General features: G+C 38.0%; 1 protein-coding gene across 1 annotated transcript; it reads right to left on the reverse strand.

Annotated features, from left to right (window-relative positions):
• Window positions 1-3545: 3545 nt before the first annotated feature.
• LOC110930062 lies at window positions 3546-16978 on the reverse strand. The gene is made up of 17 exons (XM_022173284.2): window positions 16715-16978; window positions 16459-16572; window positions 16130-16357; window positions 15344-15430; window positions 14723-14812; window positions 14515-14641; window positions 14339-14439; window positions 14076-14244; window positions 13865-13986; window positions 13365-13422; window positions 13215-13290; window positions 12980-13109; window positions 11755-11912; window positions 11565-11637; window positions 10705-10899; window positions 4494-4587; window positions 3546-4382 (listed from the first exon to the last, which is right to left on the reverse strand). Exons 1-17 carry the CDS (start codon window positions 16748-16750, stop codon window positions 3709-3711), a joined length of 2532 nt encoding a protein of 843 aa, XP_022028976.1. The 5' UTR covers window positions 16751-16978; the 3' UTR covers window positions 3546-3708.
• Window positions 16979-17789: the final 811 nt, after the last annotated feature.

The following is a 17789-nucleotide window of genomic DNA, read 5'->3' on the forward strand; positions in this document are numbered from 1 at the left end:
ATATATTTTTTAGAAAATATATATTTGTTCATTTTAACAAGTTGTGTGATATGTAATAATTGGTGTATTAGTTATATATATCAAAGATAGGAACTTGATAAATGGTAATAATAAACTCAAGAGACTTTATAATTAAAGTCTTACAAAATTTCATATAAATACGCCTTAAAGACATATTACGGACACTACGAACAATCGGACATAAATTAAGGACAAAACGGACGACGGATGAACTTATGGACATATTACCAATCCGAGGACCTAATACGACATCTAGACGATCTTTCGACACGGACACAAAATTTGCGTTACCGTTAACAAACTTCGAACATTTTGAAAACTTATAAAAAGTATTATGTTTTTATTACCTAAAAGGTATAATTAGTAAATTTTTATAAAATTGTTTTTATAAAAATGAAAGACTATTTTTTTTCAAATAGGCTAAATATTTATATAAATGGGCTTATATTTTTTTATAAATTAGATTTGGCTTAAATACTTGGGCTAAGCCCAATAGCCAATAACTCATGGGCCAAGCCCAATATCAACCTTATGGGCCCAAAAGCCCAACACTAATTAAGCCCAACACTATTTGGGCCCAATATCATAAATTCTTGGGATAAGTCCAATAACATAAATTGTGAAGAAATACAATTATACAAAGTTCAAGAAACAATAAAGACATACAAGTCTTACACATATTTAAGACATAAGACTTATACTCAAGTTAATTACAAAGACCGAAGTGTCTAACAAATAAAACAACGATTGTAGGTCGCAGCACTATTCAGGACTACCACAAGTGAAATCATATTTACTTCTACTCACTGACGCAATACTGTGAGTTCATGTCCCCTATTCATTTTAAATGCTTTACAACTTTACAACTATCGGGGAAAATACATGTACAATAAGTATGATAAGTCAAGGAATGAAACACCTTAGATCATGTGAGAAATTAGGGCCATAACTAAAGCACCATTAATCCAGTTTGGACCAAGGAACAAAGGGTTAGATCTTATGGGTTTTGGCGAGCCCCACTCATGGTCATTCATTTGCCTAGGAGTGCATTTGTGTCCCTACGACATGGTGTCGATACAATTAAAATCGTCTAGGGTTGGATTGCTTCCTATTTCGTCACACATATTAATGTCCTTGCAAAACATTAATGATCACGATTTCATTGACGCTTTTCATACTATATTTGATTCAAATACAAATACATTTTACATTTTCGGGTGTATCATACACAACTAAACTGCATGAACTCGCTCAACCTTTGTTGATTTTTCTACTTAAACATGTATTTCAGGGAATTAGTGGACCTTGTCAGGGATTCTAATTCAGGAAACAAGTATCAAGACTCCGTGCCATCTTTTGAAGGGTTTATCTATTATACTGCCGCTTTGCGGTGATATAGTGGACAAAGCCTTATTGTTTAAAACTTTCGTTTTGAATGTATGAAATAATAACAACTTAGTTTCTTTGAATGGTTTGTAAATTATAAACTTAATGTATGTTGCGCATCTTTTGAACAATTATGGTAATGGCAATGGAGTATGTTTTATTCATTTAGTATGTTTACTTATATCGTTATGCAATGAGAACCAATAGATCACACCTCGCGCTTCCGCTATGAGCAGGGTGTGACACCTTCCTTCTTCACCCTCCGGCTATAAATAGGACCCTTCATCATTCAGGTTCAGGATCTTTTACACTCCTTACTTTCATTATACACGCACTGTTTATTTCCTCTCAGAACAGTACTTATTCTCACGCCGGAGCCTGGTTAAGAGGGAAAACCCCCTTCTCCCCTCTTAACGAGACTAACGGTGTTTACTGTTTTGCAGATCTCTAGCCATCAAATACGAGTAGAAGAAGAGGTTGAACCCATCAGACGAAACAACCCCACTGATTGTCCTTGTGTTAACCAGTGTTTCAACATTAGCCAAAAATCTGATTGACTTAGGCTCAAAGGACAAACAGTGCAAAATTTTGAAACATAAAGTACAAAACTCGTCAACTTTTGCGCTAAAGGACAGCGCCTGCAATTTGTTGTAAACATAAAAGACAAAACTTGTAATTTACTCTTTAAAAAATAATAGAAAATAGCCGTTACCTCCTGACTGTTGCCCAACGTTCCATTGGCCGTTCTCTCTTTTGATCCGGTGTGTTTAAGAAAACGCCCAACAAAAAAAATCAAAAACACTTGGGGCCATGACGCAGGCGTGATGGGGCGTTTGGGGAGGGGGGGGGGGGGAGGGGGGCGCCCAAAACCCTTTCCACTACAGGTCGGCTAAGGATTTGGAAAACTTCAACTTGGAAATGTATCTAAGAATCATCCAACCTATTTATCAATTGGAAGAGGTCTATGGCCCAGGTTGATTACCGGAAATCCTAGTTTCACCTTGCCTAACTTGAGTATAGTTATGTTTGACCTTACATAGTTGACCATATATCGTGGTTTGACCTTATATAGTTATGTATGACCAAGTATCGTTGTGTTTGACTAAGATTGTTTTGTTAATATGTGACATTTTTAGTACTATTTGACTAAGCATTTAACCAATTTTGCCGCACTCATCGTATTTGTAGTCTAAATACAGATTTAGAGTCTTGTTCTACGTACACTGAAACCTCCAAGCCATTCTTGGACGGATTAATCTGCAGAAAACAGAAAGCACATAGAAGATGAGTTCACCGAAGAGGGCAAGTGGAGTCTATATACTTAAGATTCGACTAGAAGGCATCAGTTTTACCAACAGTTTTAGAAAATCAAATATATATTATTTTTATATGTATATATACGTGTATTGGCGACAAATTTGTAACATATAGGGTTTTTTTCACAACATCAGCAACAAAAATGTGACTGCCCTATCTGCGATGACTTATTCAGTCACAAATATTTACACTTACAGATCCGTCGCTAATCTTGCGACGATATTTACCCGTCACTAGTCCAGTGATCGTCACAAATTCCGTCCCAAAATTTGTGACTAATGCTTAGGTCTCAAGACTGTAGCGACGAAGTTGCTGTCGCAACTTCTTGTCACAGATACGTGGTTAAGCTTATACATACAACCTTTTAAACTACTCGTTCAATCAATACCCTGTCACTAATATCAGTGGCGAAGCTTGAGATTTCCGACCGGGGGGCCGAAAACGTGTATACTAAAAAATTTCTATAAAACCAGAGGGTCAAAAACGTATATACCCAAAAATTTCTATACAAAAACTACATATTCTTCACTACTGAGCGAAAAGTTCGGGGGGCCGGCCGCCCTCTCCCGCCCCTACTATGCTGTGCCCCTGGCTAATATGTCGTACATTGAGATTTTTGAGATCCTTAGTTGTCTTTTACAATCTAACTGTTGAAACTAAAACGAAACACATAACGACCAACGGACTAGCCCCTATCCATAAATGTGAATGTCAGATGCTCTGATATCATGATCTGTTTACATATTTTAAACTACTCACTCAAACAAGTCGACTTGTATTCGATGAAATTGATTATGGGTGTAGCTTGTAATCATATATTATACATTATCTTTAAACCATATGTACACTGATTTCATTATAGTGTAGAATAAAATAACTACACAGCAGAAGTTTATATACATACACACATGTATGATCTATACAACAAATTGAATTGAAGTACCTATTTTTACCCTTTGGTTGATACCTAGGTGTTCAACCAGATTATGCATATTCTTCTGGTACTGGAATATTTAACTCCGAACACACGAATTGGATTATATCTCTAGTCACAGACCCAAAAGACAACTTGTTTAGGGTCACAGAGATAGCAAACCTGTTGCTGATATCACAATATGCTGTAGACCCACCTAAACCCGAATGACCGAATCCGATTAAAGATCCATCTTTTGAGCACACCCGCTTGAATCCAAGCCCGAAATCCCCGTTCGGAAGAGCCAAATTTTCATAGTCTCCAATACCCAAAAAGGAATCATGAAGTTTTGCTTTTTGGCTGCTGAATATTTTGAAATCATTAAGGTTGTTTGTCTTTGAATTTCCACCATGTTTTTTATTGTTGGAAGTGTCTTTGGGATGGTGAGGGTGGCTTCCGAGTGGCGGCTGGGATAAGGAGGAATGGGGTGGTGGGACCACACCGCCGTCGAGAAGGGTGGCGTAGTAGCGTGCAAGTGCACGCGCTGAGCAATGGCCGTTGGCGGCAGGTAGTATTGCACGACGAACATTGAGTGTGTTAAAAAAGGGAACTAAGCCCGCGAGGATATCAAACTGGAACATGGGAGGAGAGCTAGAGCTAGAGATAGATGTCGGGCTGCTGACTTCTGCTAGTTTATTGAGATCGTTTGTGTCTAGTGTCAGTGTTGCAAGTCGGGATTCCACACCTGAATTAAGCAAAAAAATGTTAACCAACTAGCAATGAGATTTGGTTCAAACTATTTTTCTTTAGTGTGTGTGTAGCATTGCATTCGAATTTGAGATGGGTTGAATCATGCCTTGAGGGATTCCAATATAAAGCTCCCCTTCGACGTTAAGCGGGTGAACCATAGCCTCCTCAAGGATATCCTGAAACTTTCTCTTTGATGCATGCTGTACATTGAAGGACCATTAAATTAAACTATAAACAAAACACAACCTCAATTCAAAGGGTATTTGTCAATCGTCATGCAACTTTTCTCTTTGAAAACATCCTGAATAGAGATACCATGTAGCTATAAAATGAGTTGATTTTGGTTGTATTTCATCTCAAACGGCTCAAATAAATGAAACATGAAAATTTTTCACATTTATTATTAATGCATACGACCTCCTATACCTATTATATATATATTAACGAACAACTTACAGTGCTACAGTAACTTTTTTTTTGTCTTTTTTTGGTTTTCTTTCTTTTTACTTTTAACCTTTAACTTTAAGTATTAACTCTTATGACCCCTTTCTTAGCCGATGAATATTCCAGAAAGAATTTTAGCCACTATTTTAGGAATATATTGAATTGTATATATTTTGTATATCTCGTTTCCTTATTATACGATTGTATCATCCCTATATAAGGGGGTTTGTAAATCAATAATAATTATTCAGTTTATGAAACTGAATAATTATTATACGATTGTATCATCCCTATATAAGGGGGTTTGTAAATCAATAATAATTATTCAGTTTCATAAACTTTTATGGTATCACAGCCTTAACCTTTTTCTGGGGTTTCGATCCTTGTTCATTATCGGCAGCCTCTTTCTTCACCCCTGATCACCCATTTTTTTCTGTTCTTCATCACAGCCATGAACGACAAACCTGAAGCCTCTGCTGCCACCAAACCAAACACTCTGCACCCCGCCTATTCGGTTACTAATATTAACGCTAAAATCCGCACCTTAGATGGCACGAATGTAACCTATTCTAACTGGGTTAAGCTGTTTAACCTTCATGTCACCGCCTACAAAGTTGCAGACCACATTGATGGCAGCCCAGCCCCTGCAAAAACAGCTCCGGATTATGATCTATGGAAGGAACTTGATGCCCTTGTAATGCAGTGGATCTTCAGCACTGTATCGGATGACATCCTCAAACGCATCATTGATAATAATGCCTCGGCACATGATGCTTGGGCCAAGCTGGAAAAGATATACCTCGGTAATAAGAAGGCACGGGCTGCTGCTCTCGAAACACAATTCTGCAACATGACCCTTGGTGCCTGTGCTTCTTTAGATGACTATTGTCAACAACTTCAAAGTCTTGCCTCCCAACTAGCCGATGTCAACGAACCTGTGTCTGGCTCTCGGCTGGTCTTACAGCTCGTCCGTGGTCTCCCTCCCGAGTACAACACTACTGCTTCATTTATCAACAACAAAGATGCTGATTGGGACCTTGCCATCTCCCTTCTCAAAGATGATGCTATTTGTATTGAAGCACAAAAAGGAGCTACCACTTCAGTCTTGGTAGCGCCGATCAGCAATACATCATCTTCACAGCCGGCTCTCACTACTACTGTCCCTGACCACACACCTGAACCGAACAGCAGCAATCAGAACCGGGGACGCGGACGTGGCAGAAACAACTCTAGGGGCGGCGGTCGTTACGGAAACAGAGGCGGTTCATCAGGATACGGCCGCTCTTTTTGGACTGCTGGCAACCCTTCAGCCTATAATTCTCCATACCCAAATTGGGCCTGGTGGACGACACCTCCATGCCCTTACCCAACACAAAACAATTGGCGGCCCAACCCTCCTCAGCAGTCCCAGGCCCACTTTGTTGGTTCGGGCCATTACTCGCCTCCCCAGTTCGGGCCAAACCAATATGGGTATGATGCATTGTCCCCCTCTGATTTAAGTGCAGCTTTTAATAATTTGCAGATGAACCCGAATGCATCATGGAATAATGATATCATGGATACTGGGGCAGGATTGCATTCGGCACGCGTCCTAGGTAAAATTGTAATTCCCACATCTTGTCCTGTACGCAGTTCAATTATGGTTGGTAATGGCACTTGTATACCAATTAGTAGCACGGGCACTGGCTTCCACACCTTACCCAACCGAACCTATATTTTGCCAAATATTCTATACAGCCCACACATAATTAGAAACCTTATTTCTGTACGACGTTTTACTCGTGATAATAATGTGTCTGTCGAATTTGACCCGTTTGGTTTTTCTTTGAAGGATCTTTTCACTAAACGGACTCTTTCAAGACACAACAGTACCGGGGACCTCTATCCTTTCACTTCGCCTGAATTACCTCCACAAGCCTGCTTCCTCACCACACCATCCCTCCCTTGGCACGAGCGTCTCGGTCACCCCGGGAATCAAGTTTTAGATTTATTACGTCGTAATTTTCATTTTTCATGTAATAAAGTCACTTTGTCTCATGTTTGCAACTCTTGTCAACTTTCGAATAGTAAACGTTTACCTTTTTCCGCATCAAATTCTTTTACGTTTGCCCCATTTGATATTGTGCATTGTGTCCTTTGGACATCACCCGTCACAAGCAAAACAGGTTACAAATATTACATGGTGCTTGTTGATAATTTTTCTCACTTTATTTGGGTATACCCACTTAAATTTAAATCCGAGGCCTTTCCCACCTTTACTAAATTTCATACACTCATTGAAACACAATTTCAAAGAAAAATCAAAACTTTTCAATGCGATCTTGGAGGCGAATTTGATAATCATGCTTTCAAAAGCTTGCCAATCATCATGGCTTGCTATTTCGGTTCTCGTGCCCTCAAACATCCTCACAAAATGGACGGGCCGAACGTATGATCCGTCGTCTAAAGGACATCATACGTGCCCTCCTCATTCATGCACACCTACCCCATATTTTTTGGGTCGAAACTCTACACACCGCCTCCTACTTACACAACATCTTACCCACTAAACGCTTAAACTTTTATACACCCACATTTGCCCTATACCTTCGGCATCCTGACTACGATCATTTACGCGTATTCGGGTGTGCTTGCTACCCCAACACCTCCGCCACTTCACCACACAAGCTTCACGCTCGTGCAATTCGTTGCATCTTTCTCGGCTACCCCCCGGATTTCCGGGGTTACCGGTGCTTCGACCCAACCACCGGTAAAGTTCATATCTCTCGTCATGTAACCTTCGACGAATCGACCTTTCCTTACACCTTGCCACAAACACCCACTACCTACAATTTTTTAGACGACTCACCTCCTCCTGGCTTCTCCTTTATTCCATCACCACCCATTCAAACACCCGCACCTCCCCACCGGTCCACCATCACTCCCTTTCCAATTACCTATAGTCGACGCCCGAAACCACCACCTCCTATCATCCCCCCACCTACGGCATCCACTGCCACAGCCCCACCCCCCACTGCCACGGCCCCACCGCCCATTGCCACGACCCCACCTCCTATTACCACAGCCCCACCTTCGGCCCAAAACCCCTCGGCCCCACCTGTTACAAATCTTCACCCTATGACTACCCGTTCCAAAGCCCGTTCCTCTACAACCTCAATTCACTTCACTCCCACCACCCTCTCCCCTATTCCCAAGACCTATGCCAAGGCCTTTGCTGACACTAATTGGTTAAGTGCTATGAAAACTGAATTTTCTGCCCTACAGGATAATGATACATGGGAGTTAGTTCCACGACCCACGGACCGCCCTGTCATACGCTGCATGTGGCCTTTCCGCCATAAATTCCGGTCTGACGGGTCTCTGGAACGCTATAAAGCCCGTTTGGTGGTCAACGGGAACTCCCAGACAGTGGGAATTGATTGTGCAGACACGTTCAGTCCAGTGGTTAAACCGGCTACTATCAGGACTGTTTTATCTTTGGCAGTCACCAGGTCTTGGCCGATCCATCAACTTGATGTTAAAAATGCTTTTCTACACGGGCATCTTAATGAGACGGTTTACATGCATCAACCTCCGGGTTTTGTTGACAAACGGTACCCTCAATTTGTATGTCGTCTTAAAAAGTCGTTGTATGGTCTTAAACAGGCTCCACAGGCTTGGTATACCCGCTTTGCCACTTTCATCAAATTGAAGGGGTTTATCAGCAGTAATTGTGATCAATCTTTGTTTATTTTTAAGCGGGATTCAGCTAATGTTGCTTATTTGCTACTTTATGTCGATGACATTGTGCTGACAACTTCTAACGACAAACTACTTCATGATATCATCAGTGCACTGTCTCGGGAATTCGCCATGACTGATTTAGGACGACTTCATCATTTTCTTGGCATTAAAGTTGATCAGTTTTCCGCAGGCCTGTTCCTATCGCAGCAACAGTATGCCAAAGAGATTCTTGCTCGTGCAAATATGTCGGCTTGTAAACCCTGCACTACACCTGTGGATCTCTCATCTAAACTTAGCGCGTCTGATGGACCGCCTGTTTCAGATCCGACACTATATCGCAGCCTAGCGGGAGCTTTACAGTACCTAACTGTTACTCGTCCAGATATCTCCTATGCAGTTCAGCAGGTTTGTTTGTTTATGCATGATCCGCGCGAGCCTCACTTTGCCTTCATGAAGCGGGTCCTACGGTATGTCCAGGGTACTCTTGACTACGGGATTCGCATTGTTCGATCTCAGTCTCATGACTTGGTTGCCTACTCAGATGCCGATTGGGAGGGGGGGGGGTGCCCGGATTCTAGACGATCTACGAGTGGTTATTGTGTTTTTTTGGGGGATAATTTACTGTCGTGGTCCTCGAAACGGCAACCCACTGTTTCGCGTTCAAGTGCTGAAGCTGAATATCGCGGGGTTGCCAATGCAGTTGCCGAAGCCACTTGGTTACGTAATTTATTACTTGAGCTTCATACCCCTTTGCGCCGGGCCTCTATTGTCTATTGTGATAATGTTTCAGCTGTGTATCTCTCTGATAATCCAGTGCAGCATCAACGTACCAAACATGTAGAGATTGATATTCACTTTGTACGGGAAAAGGTTCGCATCGATCACATTAGAGTTCTACATGTTCCGTCTGCCTTACAATATGCTGATATCTTCACAAAGGGACTCTCCAAGCAGTTATTCCAGTCGTTTCGATCCAGTTTGAGCGTTGGTCCCTACCACATTCAAACTGCGGGGGAGTCTTAGCCGATGAATATTCCAGAAAGAATATTAGCCACTATTTTAGGAATATATTGAATTGTATATATTTTGTATATCTCGTTTCCTTATTATACGATTGTATCATCCCTATATAAGGGGGGTTTGTAAATCAATAATAATTATTCAGTTTCATAAACTTTTACCCTTAACTTTCTAAATACTTTTTAACCGAGTTTTACGTATTTATTTTTATTTACGTGTCGATATAAACTTAAGTTGATTTACGTTTCAACATAATTTTTTTTTGTTTTGTTTTTTTTTGTACTTTTAACCTTTAATTTTCAGCATCGACTCTTACAACCCCTTAAATTTCTAAATACTTTTTAATCGAGTTTTACGTCTTTATTTTTATTTACGTGCGGATATAAACTTAAGTTGATTTACATTTCGACATAACTTTTTTTTGTTTTTTCTCAACTTTCGGCATCGACACTGACAACCATTTAACTTTCTAAATACTTTTGTAATCGAGTTTTAGGATTAGGTTCAAGAGTGAACACTAGTGTAGCTTGCGAACTGAGTGAACTAATCCTGGCCATACACGTGTGTAGATCAATGGCCAGGATTTGATGTTGAAATACACTAGTGTATTTTACGATTTGATGATGAGATCCTGGCCATACACGTGTGTAGATCAATGGCCAGGATTTGTTCACTCAGTTCGCAAATACACTAGTGTTCACTCTAGAACCCCACCCTCGAGTTTTATGTGTTTAGCTTTAGTTACATGTGGTATAAATTTAAGTTACGTTTTGATGTACGCACAACTTTAAAAAAACGTTATCCCGCCGCGAAGCGCGGGTATAAATTCTAGTTTATATAAATAATCAACAATGAATGTAATAGTACTGTTATTGTAGACATAAATAGCACATTAGCTATCTACAAAAAAAAAAAAAAAGAAAGAAATGATCTCGTATATCCCCACAAAACCTTAAATAATTGCATTAGGTTATGCGAGTTTGAAGTGCATGAAGAAGGGTATAATACTCATATTATAGTTGTATCGAATGAGGGTAAATACAAATTTGAAGCGTTTTTAGGGGTATATATGAAATTGGCCCATAAGAATTAACAAAAAAAAAAAAATTGAGAAGAGGATTTGAGAGTACCTGAATGATGCCACCACATAACCAACCATATGATAGGTAATGATATAGCTGTTGTTGACCAGGTTCAGACTCTGGTGCAACCATGGCAACACGTTTCAAGCACTCCTCCCAATCACACAACACCATTGGATTATCTTGCACAAGGCTCGAAAGAGCATTTTGCAGACCAGATGTATGATTCAGTACATGATGAACCTTCATGGTAACAAACCATAAAAAATGTACACATATTACTTTATATAGTCTGATGATTGGTTTAAAAAAGTGTGAGGCGCTCCGAGGCGTGAGGCGTTGCTCTATTTATCCGTTTTAAATATTAGCTTTATTATCAAGTACACCATTCATAATCTTTTGGTTGTTTTTACATATGGCCCTAATTTTGGCCAAGTTCATATGACCCTGATTTTGACCAAGTTTGACCCAGATGTGCATGAGGCATAGTTGTTAATAGCGAATAGCGACAAGGGACCTATAAGCTACATAGTGAAAAGCGATAAATAGCGACCGCAATTTTATAAATAGCGATACACTAGAAAAAGAATTTTGATAGTTTTTATATGTATATTATATCAAAATACCCTGGTATATATGCTATTTTACATGTATATTTAACGAAAACGTACAAATCCAGCTATTTTATAGCTATATTTAATTGCTATTCACATAAAAAAAAAAGGCAACTGTCGCTATTTACGCTATTGGTCGCTATAACCCAAATAGCGACACTTCATCGATTCGCTACATAGCGCGCTATAGCGATCGCTATAGCCGCTATTGACAACTATGGCATGAGGCGGCGCCCTAAGGCTCTTACCTGATCGCCTCTAGCCAGATAAAACATCATAAGACAAAAAGAAAACCTTTATTAGATCTTTTCTGTTTGAACTGAACTCTGGCCAGATGTTTGCAACCTTCTCCTCAAGTTTCACTTTCCTGCAATAAACACTCAAATCAAATTTGAAATATTTAAGGTCAAATTGGACAGAATATAAAGTGTCAAATGATTATAGCGAACAAAAATACAATAGGAAGAACAAAAGGTTAGCATACCCTTTATCAACAAGCCAATGTAAGATTCCAGCTGTGACTCCCTTTGTAACAGAAAAAACAGGAAATAAGGTATCAGGCTGAACCGGAGAAGGATCATAATTTCCAAGAACCCCAGCTGCAGTATCAATTATCACATTCCCGTCTTTGTAGGCACAGACCTAAGAGAGAATACTAACAATCAGAGTATCAGATAATAATATCTCACATTCATTCACAACTTTTCATTGAGATGCATGCTTTCATATGTCACATATATTAGTACGCTCTCAAGGGTTTTTGCATTAAAATACAAATTAGACGACTTTAACTACCTAGGTTTATGAGATTTTTCGCTACTGTGATGGTTTTTGCTTTTGGAGCATTTAATGTATATAGGTGACAATCATGACCCATTTTTCAAAGATAGGGTTGATTTGGGCAAAAAAAATATATACGAGTTCATTTGGGTCACCTCAAATTAGTCAACTGGTAAAAACAGTCAACTATTCTAAAACTTGCTAACTGAAAATGGGTTAGCACGTTTCTCTCCACTACCTACTCATCGCTGGCACCACTGCCGCCACTCCACCACCGCTGCCACCTACTGTAATGGGTCAAATTGATTCTGCTTTTTAGCATTTGTTGCATTGTAATGCTACTGTAAAGGGTCAAATCTGCCACTGTTTTTGGGCTGGAAATGCTGGTAATCACTGCTGTAAGTTGTAACGGGTCAATTTGTGATATTGTCGTGCTGGAAATGGTTGGAAATGATGGAAATAGCTGTTATGTGTTACTGTTTAATATTTGTTATTGGTTTTTTGGTTGGTATTTGCTATTGTAATGGGTAAAATTGTATATTTAATGCTAGAAATGGCTGGAAGATTTGGAGAAAAAAAATAGCTGATCTTGCTGAAAAAAAAATAGCTAAAAAATGGAATGGCATATGCAATCTCGCTGGAAAAAAAAAAAGGAATGAAAAAGTCTCAGGAAGAAAGGAATGAAAAACAAGAACGAAATGGCCTTAATAGGTATATATGTGATGATTAAACTTTTGAAAAAAAAGGGTACAATGGTCATACTATGAGATGCTTTTAATTAAATAAATTAAATTTGGTAAATAGTATACTTTACTCATTTGACCCGCTAGAAATAAATGAATCGACCCATTTCTAACAAATGGGTGTAACTACTACCCACATGCAGTACGCAAACATGTATAAACAAAGAGACAGATGTATGTATGTACCTGGATTCCAAGTATTTTATCAGCATATCCCAGCTGTACTAATAAAGCCCTCAGCTTTGCCTCTACTTCAGAATTAACAGGGCTGTCACATACCCATTCTGCGTTATCCTTGGGTCCCTCATTTGTGTCACTGTAACAAGTTAGCTTATATAAATTAAAGATTTGACAATAATATAAGGTTAACGAATGCATAAAATCGGTGAAATGACACAATGAATTTATGACAGAAACAAACCATTCTAGAGCAGATTCAGCAAATGGTCTAATGATTCTATAATAGCTAACACTCACGTTCAATGCCGTTGAAAGCCCTGAAACCAAATAATTCAAATTACCATTTATTTATATTGCAAGAAGGTAAGGTCTTGAAGGATTTAATAAACACCTGCAAGCAAATTAAGGACCCGCAAGAATAATACGATATCGCCTGAAAGAGCATCAAGCTGAAGATAGTTTCATTAGTTTCTCCAAGAAAATTATATAAATATAATATATATATATATATATATATATATAGAGGAAGGTTAACGTACATTACGGCTTAACGTACATCACGTACGACAGGTAATTACGCACGTTCATTTTAAAATCACGCACGTTATAACTCAAAAATCCAAAATCACGCATGTTGAAACACAATAATCACGCATATTGAAAACATTAATCACGCATGTTATAGAACAAATCACGCACGTTGTTGTACGGGAAGTACGTTAAGCCGTAATGTACGATATACTATATATATATATATATATCTCAGCTTTAAAAATATGCAAACAATTCATGTATACAAGTTTGAAAAACTTTGGTTATAACTAAATGAATTCAACATATAACTTAAATCAACAAAAACGGAATTCAAACACAAGAAAGGAATAAACAAACCTCAGCAGACGCCAGAAACATTTTTGCAACAGTATGTTTCATGGAGCTTGAAAGCAATTTCGTAAACCCAAAATCTAGCAAAATTGGAAGATGTGGACGTGACTTGGTTACAAGAAAATTACCTGGAATCAGACACAAAACTGAAGTTAACCAGTTTTCCACATGTCAGACAAAAAGTCAACATGGTCAATACAGAGGACTAAAACATTACCAGGATGAGGATCAGCATTGAAAAATCCATCAAGAAATATTTGGTGTGCGTATGCACGTGTTATTTCTTCAACAATATTTTTTTTGTTGACACCAAGTGAATCCAGTGAACGGGAATCATTTAACCGCACGCCATCCATATACTCTAGAATGAGGACTCTTTCAGTTGACTGTTATTACACCAAAAATGATATAAAAATATAAATTGACTTACAGCAGCATTAGCCTACACTTCTAGAAAATCAATTGATTCAATATCGATACCTGAATAACTTCAGGCATCAATACTTTAACACGATGCTCTGGATTTTTGTCAATACGGTTGTCTTTGCAGCCAAGATTTTTAGAAACTTTTCTAGTATTTTCTACAAGCATCATAGTAAATAAATTAAAAAAAAAAAAAAAACATATATATTAATATATGGGATGAGTTATAATACCAGCTTCCTTGTTAAAGTCTAGTTCTTTAGGTGCTTCTTTGCACCATTCATCTATTACGGGATGGAAATTATATTTAGGTTCTGCCCAAACGATCCACTCGACTACTGATTTAGCATCCTTCAGATCCTGCAAGAAACTTAAAACAATAACAAGTTTGGTACTTTTTCATTATAAGGATTTAAGGACCATGGGTACAAAATGAATAACCTCTAATATTATCGTCTTGATGCCCTCGTGTTGAACTTTAACAACCACCTCCTGCCCATCACGTAGAGTTGCTCGGTGAACTTGTGCTATCTGCATATACGATATTTGTATAAAAGAAACAATATATCAGATTATCAGTATGTTGATAAGATAAAGAGTTAATTACTGTTTTCGTCCCTGTGGTTTGTCAAAAATCACTATTTCAGTCCATTAGTTTAAAAAATTGCGATTTCAGTCCCTCCCTGTGGTTTCACTTCCGTAACCATTTCAGTCCACCTCGTAACCATTTCAGTCCCTGTACTTACAGAATAAATGGATTAAAATGGTTAAGAAAGAGAAACCACAGGGACTGAAATGGTTACGAAAGTGAAACCACAGGGCTGAAAACGCAATTTTTAAACTAATGGACTGAAATAGTGATTTTTGACAAACCACAAGGACGAAAACAGTAATTAACTCTAAGATAAAATAAAATTATGTTAGTGCAAATATTTCTTTTATGATCATAATCTACAATGGTGGTTGGTCTTATATGATCTATTAATTTTGGAATAACCAAGTATTAGATGCCTTAAACTATCAAGTTATTTAAAAGCTTTAATAATAATTTTAGGAGCTTACTGATGCGGTTGCAATAGGTGCTTCAACAAAAGTTGTAAATAAATCATCCATTGATTTCCCCAACTCTTTCTGTATAGTCCTGCAAACCTGAATAAAGAAAAGCGTTCACTTGCTAATGGTTGTTTCCAAAATATTGAAGATAAGACACAGTTATAGATAGTTTAAAGAATCACATATATGAATGTGTGTTAGTGTGCAGAAAGAATAAAAAGGGTGCGTTCACAGCTTCATATCAATATGTTGCAAACTTCTAAAAATATAATAATATTATAGAGGGCGTATTGCTTTAGATTAGTATATGCATACTTGAAGAAAGGAAGAACTTTTATCTTGAAAAGGAAGGTATTAATAGATTCATATCGATGTGTGTAACATTGCTCCTTAACTATAACAAGAAAACTTATCTTCAAGATTTAAAAACTCTGAACTAGAGGTATTATATTCAGACTCATTTACTTATATATGGGTCGATTCAGGTTATGTTTTATTTTAATAGGTCAAGCAGGAAAATCAAACATATTAGCTTAAAAACAAACGCGTCAAATGCGTTCAATGGATCAAACAGGTTTAACGGTTCAAAAGTTGCCCAAAGTGTACTTTTAAATTTTAAAGCATAAACCCTGTAAATGATTTCATTCAAAAAATTAGATTGTTTTGCAGATAATTAAACTTCTATAATCATATACCAATTATTCAATAAAATATTTACAGAACTTAGACAGAAAGTGCTTCGGTCAGCCCAGCCCAGCCCAACCTGTGTTGCCACATCTGCTGCAGTATGCATACCTCTTTCAAGCAGCGAGGAGGAAGTGAGTCTTGTAACTGCTTCAAAAGGCGTGGGTAGGCCCCAGGAAGCCCGTCAGCCCGCACAGAAAAATATTGGCCCATTTTAACCCACATACCTTCCAGCTCTATAATCAACTTAACTATACGATTAGCATTGCGCTCATGGGCTTTCTCCCATAAAGCAGCTTTTTCCGAGTCACTAGTCCATTTCTGTCTGTGCTTCAGAGACTTCAATACATATATTTCCCATAGAAGCGTAAGTTTTTTTTCTCAGTTAACGTTTACGATACAACCACTAGAAGGAAGCTTTAAAAAGAATAAACAAATACCTTATAATCCAAGTAGATTAGAATCGCCAATGAGAAAACTTTCATACGTCTAACGTAGATGCTCCCCCAACCCATTGAATGAATCTTTTTTACTACGGGTTTGAAGGGATCAAGCTAATATAATTACACAAAAAGATTAAAAATCATTAATTGGAGAACCAATATGTCATATGGATAACTAATTAGCATCATAATCAATTAACTATCAATATCTGTTGAACCTAACCTAGATCTATGAGGGTTTGGGAGAACTGACCACCGAACATTTGCTTCGAAAGCGTCGAATTGCCATCCCGCAACTAGAATTACAAAACTAAACTGTTTGAAAACAAACGAAATTAAGATTCCACTATATGAATGATCGGCTCTTCTAGAATAAGGGTAGCCGATTATCATGAACAAGATGATTGAAACTACAAGGATTAGGAATTAAAATTTCCTCAAACGGACGGATGAATGAATACGGACAGCAGAATCTGTTATAATATCCGTTGCATATGAATCACCAAAATGTAGCAATAGAAACATATGAAAAGGAATCAAGGAATTTACCGGAAAGAAAACAATCGGAAGGCGGGAGATGAACGTCTTCGTTTACAGGAGTAAAATACTTCTTTCTTGATGGTCTAGGGTAATTGTAATTTTAAACATATTTTTATAACATTCTAGCTTATAAACCCACGGGTTAAATATAAAAACAATTAGATTTATCTTATCTTATTTTATTTTACTCTATAATAAAAGAAATCTTTATGAGACATTTGTCATTCATAGAGTGCATCACAATTTTATTTTTCCGCCTAATACACAGGGACTGTTTGGTAGCCTCTGAATGGTCATTAAGAGGCAACCTCTTAATGGAACCATTAACAATTTTACCAATGAGAAGGTAGAAGAATGTGACATGTGATGATTTACCATTCAGAGGTTATCTCTTAACCATTCAGACTTGAGGTTACCTCTTATTCATTCATAGGTTTTAGACCATTAAGAGGTAGCATCTGAATGGTCATTAAGAGGCTACCAAACAGCCCCTAAGGGATTGTTTTTTACCTCTTAATGAGACTTTTAATGGTTCGGACATCTTACTGGTTCAGCACTTAATGGTTCAGACTGTTTGTTTCATGAGCAGATGTCTGAATGGTTCAGACATTTGCCTCAGAATAGTTAAGATTTATAAAGAGTCTGAATGGTTAAAACCTCTAATCTGAATTGGTCAGACATTTGCCTCTGAACGGTTAAGCATTATACAGGCTCTTAATGATTTAGACCTCTTACTAGTTCAGCACTTAATGGTTCAGACCTCTTACTGGTTACCATTCAGATGTTGT

This window comes from Helianthus annuus, chromosome 7 (genome assembly GCF_002127325.2).
Source record: "Helianthus annuus cultivar XRQ/B chromosome 7, HanXRQr2.0-SUNRISE, whole genome shotgun sequence".
Taxonomy (NCBI): Eukaryota; Viridiplantae; Streptophyta; class Magnoliopsida; order Asterales; family Asteraceae; genus Helianthus; species Helianthus annuus.